Here is a 13,393-nt window from a genome sequence, read left to right on the forward strand (position 1 = left end):
AAGGAGATGAAGGTAAAGTAGGATTTAAATCGGGGGACGTCATCCCTCATCACAGTCTACAACTTCCTCAAGAGGTGCAGCAGAGTGGGAGGTGCTGATCTCCTCTCTCGGGTGACCAGCGATAGGACACGAGGAAATGGAATAAGCTGCATTAGGGGAAGTTCAGATTGGACATTAGGAAAAGGTTCTTCACTGAGAAGGTGATTGGTCACTGGAACAGGCTCCTCAGGGAAGCCTGTCAGAATTCAAGGAGTTCTTAGTCATATGGTTTAGTTTTAGGTAGTCCTTCAAGGAGCAAGGAATTGGACTCGATGATCCTTATGGGTTCCTTCCAACGTGAGATATTCTACGATTCTATAACTCTAAACATTTTATTTATAACTAAAAGCATGTAAGACCTTCTAGCCTCTCTGTAAAAGTTAGAAGGTTGTGTTGTTCTTTCAGAATAGGATGTTTATAAGGATGATTCTTGTCCCTTAAAAACTGTGAAGAACATGACCTTTCAATGCGTTGCCCAGCAGTTTAGTACCTGGTGGATGTTAGAAGACCAGGGCAGACTATCTAGGACTATTCACCATTGTATCTCGCCTGAGATACACGAGGGAAACGGGACAGAGGATGGGTAGGTTTGCCACTGTCTGCACCATCTTTCAGTGGGAGCTGGAGGTGTTCAAGGAACGTGTGGACGAGGCATTGTGGGACATGGTTTAGTGGGCATGGTGGTGTTAGTTGATGGTTGGACTTGATGATCTTGCAGGTCTTTTCCAACCTTAATGATTCTGTGATTCTGTGAATCAAAATGCGGAAAGAAATTTGGCACCTGAGACAAGAAAGTCAGCGCTGGTGTGAAAGAGAGGAGTGGAGAGGTTAAGCGTGCCGCCCATGAGTCAGTAGGAACCCGGGCAAGCCACAGGGACGGGAGTCCTGGGAACTGTACCCTCCGGCCACGGCAGGCTGCGGGCGAGTGGAGCAGCGGTAAAGAGCGCCCTGCGGATCATGTCTATTCCTTTTGCAGTTGTTACCATAATACCGTTGAATGAAATAGCCTCTGCTTTACATAAAGTAACAACTTGATTTTAGCAGGATCATTCTCCTCTATGTAAAAAATCTCATTAAAGAAGAAAATGATTTGTTCGTTCTGTCCACTGAGAACAAGACAAGAGGAAATCAACGGAATTTGCACCAAAGGTTTAAATAAAACCTACGGATGAAGGACGGCAACTAAGTATGGCAATGAAGAGGCTGTAAATCTTTCGGTGCCAGTGGGCGTTTCTTTTTTAACATCAGACTAGAGAAACATCTGCACGGGATGGCTGGGGGCCCTGCCAGTTGCACCAGCCTGAGGAAGCACCGTCAGATCCACGGTTCGCGCATTCAGCAGGCAAAGCTGCACAAAGACACGCGAGACCGCCCGCCGGCGGCGCCCCGCGGGGCTCGGCACGGCGGCCGCTGAGGCGAGGCGAGGCGAGGCGAGGCGGGCCGCGGCCGCCCCCCGGCGGCGGGCGGCCCCGCAGCCAGCAGAGGGCAGGGCCGCCCGCCCCGCTCCTCCGGCGCCGCGCGCCTCGCCTCGCCTCGCCGCGACATCCGCCGCCGGCGGGAAGGGGCCGGCGCCGGGGCCGGTGCTGGCGCCGCGCTCCCCTGTCTCGCTGCCGGGGGCCGCGGGCCCCGCCGCCGGCCGCAGGATGCCGCTGGGGCTGAAGCCCACCTGCAGCGTGTGCCGCAGCACGTCCTCCTCCATGTGGAAGAAGGGCGGTCAGGGCGAGATCCTGTGTAACAACTGCACGGCCCGCTCCGCGCCGCCCGGGCCCGCCGCCTTCGCCACCACCTCGGCCGCCGCTCAGCACAGCAACGGCGGCGGCGGCGGCGGGAAGCAGGTGAGCCCGCCGGGACCGAGCCCCCCGCTCCGCTCCCGGCCCCGCCGCCTCGCCCAGGCCGCGTCTCGGCGGGGAGCGCAGGGACGGGCCGGCCGTACCCCCCGCCCGAGGCAGCGCCCTTCCGCGTGTTTATTGGGTCATTTCCCCCCTAGAGCAAGCAGGAGATCCACCGGCGGTCAGCGCGGCTGAGGAACACCAAGTACAAGTCGGCGCCCGCCGCGGAGAAGAAGGTTTCCACGAAGGGCAAGGGGAGGAGGCACATCTTTAAGTTGAAAAACGTACGGTGCTGCGTGGCTTTTGGCGGCTGGGGTGGGAAGTGGCGCGCTGCATGGCCCCCGCGGGCTCGGGGAGCCCGGGGCCGGGGCCGGGGCCGGGGCCGGGGGAGCGGGAGCCTGCCTCGTCCCCTGAAGAAACGCCGCCCCTCGGCGGGCCCGCAGGCCCCGGCCGGCCCGACCCGGCCCCCGCCAGGTTCACCTTGGCGGTGCCTTGGACCCCACACGGAGTTTGCAGCCCCTGTCACAACATCGGATTGAAACCTGGATAGGAAGTGGTTGTGATCAATGCCAGAGGGGTTTTATTCCTCAGTCATACGGGGACGGATTCACCGGTCCGCACAGCGGCCAGTCCTTCAGGCTCGTTCCTTGAGAGAAGGGAGTTTTGTGTAAATAGAAACCAGACGTGAATTCAGTGCTCACTTCTCCACTTAAAATCCTGAGAAGGAAAATGTTGACGTTACTGGTTTAAATTTTAAAGTGGAAATGTTTGAAATGTTTGCACCCGATTTCTTGGGTGTTCTGATTTTCTAAGAAGATAATGTATCAGTATGTTGTCTAAAAGGGAAAAAAAACCAACCTGGAATTATGTTGCTTTGTTGTTTTTTTTTAATGCTTTTGATTTTCCATTTCTGTGTTCTTTTCTTAGCCCATCAAGGCTCCCGAGTCTGTATCCACTATAATTACAGCAGAATCAATCTTTTATAAGGTACAGTTTATGCAGGTTTGTTTGCAAAAAGGATCTTGCTGTTTCTATTTCCAACCTCAAAAATTACCACAGACAGTAAAAGCACTAGGGATGTGTACACAGAAACTGTTCTTCTTTGCCTAGCAATTGTGTAGGATTTTGCTCTGCCTTATGTCATTGCCGTGAAGTCTTGTAAGGTAGTTTACCACAGTAGTTTACATAGTTGTCATTGTCCCATTTTTTTCTTCCAAGAAAAAGAGGCGTCTGGTTTCCTTAGTAATTATTGCGATCGAGGTTTTTAAACTTCTAGCTTTCACCGTGTAAAGGTCAAGCAAAAGTGACTATAGTTGATTGTTTAAATTTGTGTGATGTTTCCTACCTTAGGCACAGGGAATATTGCCTGTGGAGGGGATAGTTTGCGCTGCTCTAACATCTAAACTGGCTCCTGTTTCAGAGCTGGGTGCAAGCAGTCTCGAACACCCTGGGAACAAGCTGCGGACTGTTGCAATGAAAGCAGAAGCTAGCCTTCTCACAGTCATGCTTGATAATATTTTTACCAGCATGCCAAGGTGTTAGTGTTTTGAAGTTCTGAAATTTGCTTTTGTTTCCCAGTAGTACAAACAAACCATTTCCCCCAAAGAAAAGGTCAGGATAGCCACTGGGAGACTGCATTCCCAGAGGAGAAGTGGTAGACTGAACTTCCATATGCTCTCTAGAGACCTGATGCTTTCTGTCTTGCATCCCAGATGAATCCGTGTTTGCTGTTGACTGGTTCGGAAAGAATTCTTGTCTTTTCTTGCCTGTGTTTGTTTTTTCCAGAAATTCCTAAGAATTTTGTCAAAAGTTTTATTTAACCTGATCTCTTTATGCAAAATGTTTCTAGTTTGATACTTTGCTGTGTTGTTGAGAAGGGGATGTTTGTGGGTTTTGAGGTCTTCTAAATCCGTTTTAAAAACAAAACGCTCCTGGATGATGCTTGACAAATTCTGATATGGATAGTGCAGGCACTGCGTTGTGCTGTGCGATACTCTTAGAACATGAAGTGAGCTGCCTTTCCTGCGCAGCCTCACACATTACAGAGCACCATGGAAGGGGGCGGGGGGTGGATCTGTGTTTTGGGACTCCTTTGCGTTCAGATGAGTGAACTTGTTCATACACGGAAAGCTGCTTTCCCTGCATACACAGGGAAATTACTACAGTTACTTTTTCTAGAAGGTGGTGTTGCACTCTCCTACTTCTGACAGAATGAGACCATCACTACACTGCAGGCAGGAGGTGTAGCAGTCCTGGGAGAGGGGGATGTAGGGCAGCTGAGAAAGCTGTTTCTTTGAGGATGGATGAAGCGGGACAGGTTGTTTCTGAGACATTTGGCGGACAGAGACCATGTGGCATTGCCTGTCTAGTCTCAAAAGTAATTCTGGTACTGAACTCGGACCCCTACACATTGGGTGATGGTGCGCAAGCAGTGCTGATGATTGCTTAGGTAGGACAGCACTCTTATGCCACCATTCTTTTGCATGTAGCTGAATTAAGGTTATCTTTCAAGATTGGGGTAATCTGAGAGAATTTAAGATACTGATACTGAAGATATGAATCAGAATCACAGAGTGAAGCTTCTAAAATCAGATTGTTTGATTTAATTATCGTTTGTATGTCTTCTAGGGTGTATACTATCAAATTGGAGATGTTGTTTCAGTGGTTGATGAGCAGGATGGAAAAACATACTACGCTCAGATCCGTGGGTTTATTCAGGACCAATACTGTGAAAAGAGTGCTGCGCTAACCTGGCTTATTCCTACGCAAGCCAGCCCCAAAGACTGTTTTGACCCAGCATCCTATATCATAGGTAATCTCTAAGCCTTCGTTTTATACAACTACTTATATGTGCCTAGACTAGTGCAGAGTTGTATTTTTTAAATGAAATTTTTAGTTTGTCAAGATCATTTATGCAATTTCCGCATTTTAGACCCTAATCCTGTAAGAATCTCTTTTACTTGAATAACCTTTTTAATTTATCTTATGTATATAATATGATTAGCGCTACTGCAGTGAGTGTGATTATTTGAGTATTTGTGCTCATCGGCGCAATTATAGTCTTGCAACTTTAAGGATCAAATTATTACTCTATAGATAAAATCAAAGTTACTACAGTATAAACCTGAGATACCAGTCCAAGCTGTTTCTTTTAAAGTGGCCTGAATTAGCTGATCTTCATCTTGGGTACTTAAAATACATAGCATGCAAGCACTGGCATAGAGAATGTTCTGCTGCGGATTAGAAAATTTTTAATAATTCGAAAAAGTCCTTTTGACAGGCAGGCCACAAATAGTATCCGTTTAAAATATATTAGTTAAAGTACTTCACTCAAATAACTGAATGCTTCAGATGGGCGGAGGGGGGGAAGATCAGCCCAGCAAAGATAAAGGTAGAGGTTTCTTGCCTAGTATTTGAGGCTACTTCGCCAGGAAAGTCATTGAATGAAAAGGCGCATTCTCTAAGGCATGTTGGCTGTTGTTGCATGTTTTTAAGTCCTGCATACTCCAATTTTATGCCTTTAAATTTTGTCTTTGAAGATGATTTATTTTTTTCCTAGGACCAGAAGAAGATCTCCCAAGGAAAATGGAATATTTAGAATTTGTTTGTCATGCACCTTCGGAATATTTCAAATCTCGATCGTCTCCCTTCCCTACTGTTCCTACAAGACCAGAGAAGGGCTATATATGGACTCATGTGGGACCTACTCCTGCAATCTCCATTAAGGAAACTGTTACCAATAATTTATAATTTTTTAAAGGAATACTTCGGACGAGTTATTTTGGGTGTATTCTCAGGTCTGTGAACCCCATACAAGAAGCTTAAAAAAATTATAAAATGTTCATTTTACTTTATGGATTACGGTATTTATTTATTTTTAAATTAGATCTTTAAAGTGGAAGTTTCTTTCCATTTGATGCGTCATTTCTGTGCTCTGTTCTTCAGACATTATTGCTCATTTTGGGACAAACCCACAAGTTTCATGTCATCTTCGATTTTGGTGAGCAAATAATTGACTTCTGAAAGTTGCCTTTAGTGTTCTCATTTTCTAACTTATTTTCCAGAAAAGGAGTTAAAAGACATACTCTAAGTCATCCAGCACTTTATATGCTTGTTTAATTTAGTTAACTGTGACTGCAGTTTTTGTTTACTTCTTAAATATTTTAAGATTAGCTTCAAATAAACACCAGACTTGGTCAGTGATGCAGTTAACAGTTTTCTATTACACTGGAGAGGAGTGATCTACTTAGATTTCTCTTCTTCAGACTAAAACCTAATCATCTGCAAGACAGTACTCTATTTAACCTTTTAAGGGAATTTTGTTCAGCTGAATCTAAAACATGGGCTTATGTATGTAGCTTCCTGCTAAACTTTACTTATAGAAGGGGATAAATTTCTTGGAAAGCTGGATGCAGATTTAAAAATTAATGTTATTTGGCTTTGCCATCCTGGCATCATCATGGCAGAAATGTATCTTCATTTCCTGAGCAAGCCAACGCTGATGTATGATTTGAGTTTCACGTTGTTACTATTTGTGTGTTAGCTTGGTCTCTTAAAATTAATTTTAAATTATTTTTTCAGTCTTTGCAATTAATGATGGTAAGAAGAAAATCCTCAAGCAATTCAAATGAAAAAAACATTTGCTAAGGGAAATAAAGCCTAATTTTATATATTGACAGTCTCAGTATACCAATGAAAATATTTAAATAGCAGAACGGGAAAAATACCACATACTAAAATACCAATGTTAAAGTTTTTTGCACTGAACTTTTTACAAGCCAGTCAGCTACAAACACTGAGATCTGCTTGTATGTCCTGAATTCCCTGGGGTTAGTGGTTCCTGCTGCCTATGAAGGATAAGAGCTGTAAGTGCCCTTAAATTTACATTTACAGATCTTTTCAGCTTTTTTTTTTTTTTTTTTTTTTTTTTGGACATATGTAACCATAGCACCCAGAAGCCCCAAATCAACTTCAGTATATTGTATGAAAGTCTGTAAAAGTTGCACTAGACTTAGGTTTTAACTTCATGAAAAGCTTTGATTTAAGATGAAATATATTCTGAAAGTTTCAGGTATTGACAACTTTTAATACAGTGGGACCTGTGACAGCAAGAACCAGATATATTTCAGTCTGCAGCCTCAGTTCTGCCCTCTTCAAATACAAGGAAGAATAGTCAACCTTAAGGGTGTAGGTTCTAAATTTAAGGGATACTGTCAGTAGTTCAAAATGCTCAGAAATTAGCAGTGTACGACTGAGTTAAATCTTAAGTAACTTCAGTTGCTACGTACATGAGATGTGTGCCCATGTTCAGTGTGTTGCAGTAGTTAATCCCAAGGTGACCTCGCTCCTGACCTTCCTCTCCTTTCTCTCCTTTCACTTCCTCTAGATTTTTTTTTTGCTGATTTATCTTTCTTTATTAGATTAACAAGCGTAAGAAAGTAAAAATAACTACTCTTAAAAGGTATTTATAGTATTGAAAGTGACTCCCTCCACTCAAATGTTTTCCCTCCTTTCTCTGCAGTCCACAGGGTTTTCAGCTGGGATCACTGTAAAGTCCCTGTGCTGCTTAGGCTTAATCCATGGAGCTTTGCTCTTCTGTAGGCTGACTTTGAGCTGCTTTCCTTGTCAAATCCTTGTAGGAAGAGGGAAGAAAACAATGCTTAGATTCAGTTTTGCTTTTTTGTGTTTCTACAATTTACACCAAATGAAAAGTACTTGCTTGGCATTTGCCTTATTTGTCAAAAAATTGTAACACAAAAGGGGCAATTTAGAGAAATATCAATGTATGGTTTATGATCTGAAGTTTGTTTCACAGAATGACCTGTTGATAGGCAGGTCTCCACACCTTTTTATGTCAAACAGCAGGTCATGCTGAGAGAGGGGACTGACTGCAGGCTTGCACTAGACATGTAGTTTGAAAGCTTAAGCAAAAGAAGAGTGTTTGGAGGAAGATAATGTCTTACTCTTGCGAAAAAAAATATGCCGTATAAATGTTCTACTTACAGTAGCAAAGAGCAGAGCTCTAGGTAGAGGATACGTAACCTGGAACTTCTGTAAGAAAAAGCAAAGAACTGTAAGCATTGCCACCGTGAAATGAAAGCCAGAATCAATTAAAAATGTCATACCTCACTGCATTTGAATCACCAGCAGCACTACATTTAAGAAAGTTGTATTCTGATGAGATTAAAAAAAAAATGCTAAAAGAACTGCACAACAAAAACAAAACTTATCAAATGATGTAGTAGGTAATCTAAAACAAATGTAATCCACCTCAATTCTGTTACTTACCTAACTGTGATAGACAATTATTTGGTTTGGGAAGATGCAAGACTCATCAGTTTTTCTTATGAGACAGGAACCCAGGAACCCACAGGAACTTTAAATACCTTCTTAGCATCTGGTCTTGCCACTCACTAGGGAATGAAATAGGAAAAAATCACACCCAAAAAAATGTACTTGTCAGCTGATTAAACATAAAACTTCTATAAATTTTTACCAGACTCCCTAATACAGAAAAGAAGCTCCACATTTAAACATTTTCATTTTGTTTCCTGCAGTGCGATATGAAGCTACTGATAACTACCCTTGACGAAGTGATTACGAGTACTGTACAGTACGGGCTAATTCATGTCAGTATATCTAATAAATGCACATCAAGTAAACCACTTACGTATGAATTTATAAGGATACAGACAATTGCCCTGATAATCAGCAGAATCCTTGAGGTGGTTGATACAGTCATGCTTGTCAGGGTTTCCTGAAGACACTAAGTACAGTGAGACTGTCTTTAGCTGCAGTTGGCCAACACATTTTGAACCCCCCAAAATTACATGTTGTTAGGGATGGTGATTAATAAACTAACATCAGTGACACGCATAAATATAAATCCTGAAATTACTGCAGCTGACTTAAGCTCTGTTAGTAAGCTGAATAATTCCATAAAACATATTTAATTGGTTTCTAATTCTGTTTTTGTTAACTTCTTAAACTGAATTCCAGCTGCTGCTGCCTTCCTTTTGATACTCATCAACATTTCTGAGAGAGGCTCTAAAAAAGGAACAGATAAATGGTAATATGTTCATGAAAAAAACCATTTTGAAATACAATACATTCCACTTGCATGTTTTAACTTCTCTTGCCCTTAGTATAGCAAACCTGTGGATGGAAGAATGAAGCTGGGACAGAGATTTGTGGGAGAGCGGGATCAGTTCTGGTAGTTTACCAGTTTCCAGCAAAGACTGCTAATTTTTATTTTATTTTTGTTACTGTGAGCATTGCTAGTTGTGGAGATGTGAACAGAATTAGTAGAAACTGAGTGACAACAGATAGTCATTTAATAGTATTTACTTTTGTCTTCAGGGCAAATAAAAACAGTAACAGGGTTGCAAATGCAGTTATTCCTCCAACTTCCATTATAGTCATTGTATCATGGGAACTAAGGCATAAGGGGCAACCTTTTAGCTCTAAGTGCGCAAGCAGAATGTAAGCCAGTGAAAGAAAAATGCTTAAAAGATTTAATCTAAAATAATGCCGAGTATTATACTTCCAACTACTGTCTCAAAAGACAAAAAATATCTTTTTTTTAGAGAGCTATGGAAAAACCTCCCTTAGCAAACATGAAGTATTTTAGTTTTTGATTATACTGGGAAGTGCTAAAAAATAATCCAAATGGGCAAGGATTCTGATGGTAAGGTCCCTAAAGAGATCGGATCCACAGGCATCCGTCTGTTGCTAAAGCATTATAACTTTGTTTACAGGTATTTGAACAATTGCATTGTCCTGTTTTTGTGTCCAGAACATCAACCAGTAACATGGGAAGAACGACTGACTCTCCAGACAGCTTCTTACAGACAGAGTTGAACGAATGGGACTTCTGAGGGCAACGTCTCTCTCTGAAAATTTCTCACATTAGGAAAATGAAGGGCAAAAGGAAGACCTGCAAGATTGACTCAACAGCAGAAGGGCTATCACAGGATCCCATGGAGGCAGACTTTGATGCCCTGCAGCTGAAGGAGCTGAGCTCACCCATTATTCTCCCTTTCCTTGTTTGGTATCTCCCATGCCAAAATTTAGGTAGGTTTCATTCTTGCATCACTGGACTGAGAGTGGATACACTACTACTGAATTTATGGCCTTGTGTTAAGCTTCAGAGCTTTGTGACCAGCCAACAGACATTTTCGTTAAGTAATTTTGGTTCTAAAGATGGAACACGTAGCTAAGAGCTAAAATACACAAAGCATAGGTAATATACTGAGTAATGCATAGAACACGCAGTGTGTGCCCTGATGCATACATTGCAGTTCCGTCTGCCCGCAGGAAGAAAAATACCCGTTTTGGAGTTGTAGGAAATCAATATTATCCAAGAACATTTGACTTGCAGAACAGGAAGAAGTTTCCATGACAGAAATAATGCAGACATTGTTTTTTAAAACTACTTTTTGACTGAGGCGAGTTATCACTTCTGTATCTATACAGGAGAAATAAAAGGGCTTGAAAATAAAAAATCATGGACTTCAGCAATATACTTACCTCTGTTAAGGTATAAGAGGCACTCATTGAAGTAGTTTGCTTAGCAATTGTACACACAATAATAATAGCAGTACTCATCCAAGTAAAAAAGAAAGGGGAAAAAAGCAACTGAAACATTTTTAGTGACTGATAGCTCAAATAAATACAGCAAATAACAAGTAACAGCTTTAATTGCTGAAAGCAAAACATTCAAATGTCATATGTGTAAAGGCTGTCCACTAAATATTCAATTATTTATTCAATATATGTTTATATTATTGAAATGGAGTCTTAGTTACGCAAAGCCATACTGGTTGAAATGGAAAAATGACTCAATTTAGATATATACTTGTTAAGTCACGTAAATATACAAACACTATTTTTTTACTCAGGTATTTGTCATGTATTTGTAAGCACATCAAAAACACACTTCAGGTGTATATTAAATGATTTTTAACGTGTAACTTGCCTGAGGGAGTATCACTGAAGATTTGGAGATTTGTATTAGAAGGCTGAATCAAGGGGAAAACCACAAGGTCATGCTTTTCCAGAATTGAATTGATTTAACTTCCAGGTTTTAATTTATACCTAGAAGCTTTTTGATAAGCAACATGTTGGCATACCTGTGGGTTTTACATTCTAACAAAGGGTTTATTCTTCTGATGCTTTTTCTGTGTCTCTGCATCTCCTTCCAACACTTTAACACGATGAGCAGAGCTACCTGGGCCAGTACGGACAGTCTTGGGTAGGCAGGATCTGAGGTCACTGCACAGTAGAAGCCAGACGTGGGGCCCGGGTAACAGATCGTGCCTTAGAAAGAGCAACTTGTCTTCCCTCCCCTCCTCTCCCTGCCCAATAGCCCCTAGCTGTTAGGTTTTCTTTCTTTTACGCTCAGCACCTCAGCAAATGTAGCAATGAGAGCTGAACGTGTAGAGCCCTGAACTTGCAGAGAAGCTAAACTGGTTGCAATTGGTGCAATAGACCAGCATAGACCATTTCAACTTGAAGCACTGGCTGAGGGACAATGAAAAACCTAAAAATCAGTAAGTAGGACTTGATGGTTTTCAGCACACAGCTTCATCAATATTTCTCAAGAAACAAGGCCTTTATCTGTGAGATCTTGGTGATCTCCGTGCACCTATCCGTTCAGTGCTGGATGCATAAGCTAGCTGTAAAGTCTGACTGCACAAAGTAGTCATGGCATAACTGTTTAAAAATTAAATACACATTCAACAGAACATCATCAAAGGTTATAAGAAATATCAGGTAGTAAAGCTATTGAAAAACTTACTTATGTTCATCTTTTGCATACAACCAAGAGTGGGACAGTCGTACAGTGTGTGAGAGAAATCACTCATTTTGTGTTAGGAGGAGGATCAATAGTTTTTCATGGTGCTGATCCTAATAACTTCTGTTTCACTCTTGGATCTTTGTTTCTAAACTGCTTAGTAATAAACCGCTGCTAGGCAAGATAAAAGATTTGTCCCCCTTTCTTCTTCATGAGAAGCTGATCACAAACTGTCAAGGGAAGGGAAGTAGGTGCTGCATTTATTGCTGTCCAAAGAAAAACCAAAAGCAACTGCTTCATACCTGCAGAGTTTGCACAGCCTGACTGTGGCTTAATTGCTCCCTTGGCAAGATAAGTGGAAATGGTATGTTGAAACATAATGTATCCATATAAGGCTGTTTCCATAAAAACAAGTACTGTGGGACAACAACAGGAACGTATATTACAATATACCTCCTCTGTAGGCTTTCAAGTCAAGCTTAACCTGTTTGTAATGACCTACAGCTCACCCTGAATAAGTTGAGACTGTCAGAAAAGGAACTGAGAAGTTCACCGCAGCTTTTAGTGACCAACAATATTTTTGACCAACTCATTGCAGTACTTTGAGGTAGAAACAAGTGACAAACATTTCTTGTAGAAAATGAGTGTAACAAAACCCAGTGTGAGATCTGGGGAAAAATCTATTTCACAAATCTCTTAACAAATTGGTTTTACACACTCCATTCCATAAAGGAATGGCACGTGTGATATGCTGGCTTGTTGCCATCCTTCTCTTGTAGAGAGCAGGGTCCTCTGTTGAGGAGCCGTCTGTGCTATGGTCTTGTCAGCGTGCCGACCATCTGGTCTTGCCCCACTCCTTGGTCTGACTGACTGGGAGCAACGTCCATCATGCAGACCATGCCTTTCACTCTTCTTCTGCTGTCTCCGCTGGTGCTGGCACACACACTGCCATCCACAGCAACCCTCACTTTTCTGTTACAAATCTCTGCATCTCTTTCCCCAACGCTCAGAAGCAGAGTTTCAGATTAACGTAAGTACAGATGTATTGGGGCAAACCTAAACTCTGCATAGTAGCCCACCTCCAATAATGGCCAAATCCTGGCTTCTAATGCCTTGGGGAAGGGTATGAAGACCCAGTCAATCATCATATTACTTCCGAAATACTCATATTTCAGAGGTGTGTGTTTAGGACTCCTCAGTAGACTGAGCAGACTTTCCCAGTGCCGCTGTATCCTTTTTGATGCAAGGGGACTTAAACTGCATGTAACCTTCAACAGCACACATGCAGGAACAACATGGATTTTTTTATAATGACAGAATACGTTCTGAATTCTTTTCTATTTCTTCTCTAATAATTTCTAACATTCAAATTCCTCTTAACAATAAGCTGGTGTTTCATGGGGGATCATTACTGAAGAGTAATGATCTTGAGACCCTGTCATATTGCTTTTCCTTTCCTTTTACCTACAGTAAATTTCATCTGCCAAGTGCAGTCAGCAAGTTTTGTGAAGGTCTTCTGTAGTTTTTTTGTTACCAATCTTTGTTTTTACAGGCCTGAAAAGCTTACTCATTAGCTTTCTTTGCTGCTGGTGCTGTTTCACTCTTCACTCCCTGTCAAGAGCAGATGAGTATGTATGTTAAACACCACAGGCCTCTCTCTACACAGGACTTGTGTGACACATCTGGAGTGCTGGGGCCCAGTGTTCTGGGCTCTCCAGTACAAGACAGA

General features: G+C 42.3%; 1 protein-coding gene across 1 annotated transcript; it reads left to right on the forward strand.

Moving 5' to 3' along the window:
* The first annotated feature begins 1,682 nt into the window (after positions 1 to 1,682).
* On the forward strand, positions 1,683 to 6,544 carry GATAD1 (GATA zinc finger domain containing 1). Its single transcript, XM_059818885.1, has 5 exons — positions 1,683 to 1,874; positions 2,027 to 2,152; positions 2,796 to 2,855; positions 4,497 to 4,680; positions 5,428 to 6,544. Exons 1-5 carry the CDS (start codon positions 1,683 to 1,685, stop codon positions 5,616 to 5,618), a joined length of 753 nt encoding a protein of 250 aa, XP_059674868.1. The 3' UTR covers positions 5,619 to 6,544.
* The last annotated feature ends 6,849 nt before the right edge of the window (positions 6,545 to 13,393 follow it).

Source organism: Gavia stellata, chromosome 6, assembly GCF_030936135.1.
Source record: "Gavia stellata isolate bGavSte3 chromosome 6, bGavSte3.hap2, whole genome shotgun sequence".
Lineage (NCBI taxonomy): Eukaryota > Metazoa > Chordata > Aves > Gaviiformes > Gaviidae > Gavia > Gavia stellata.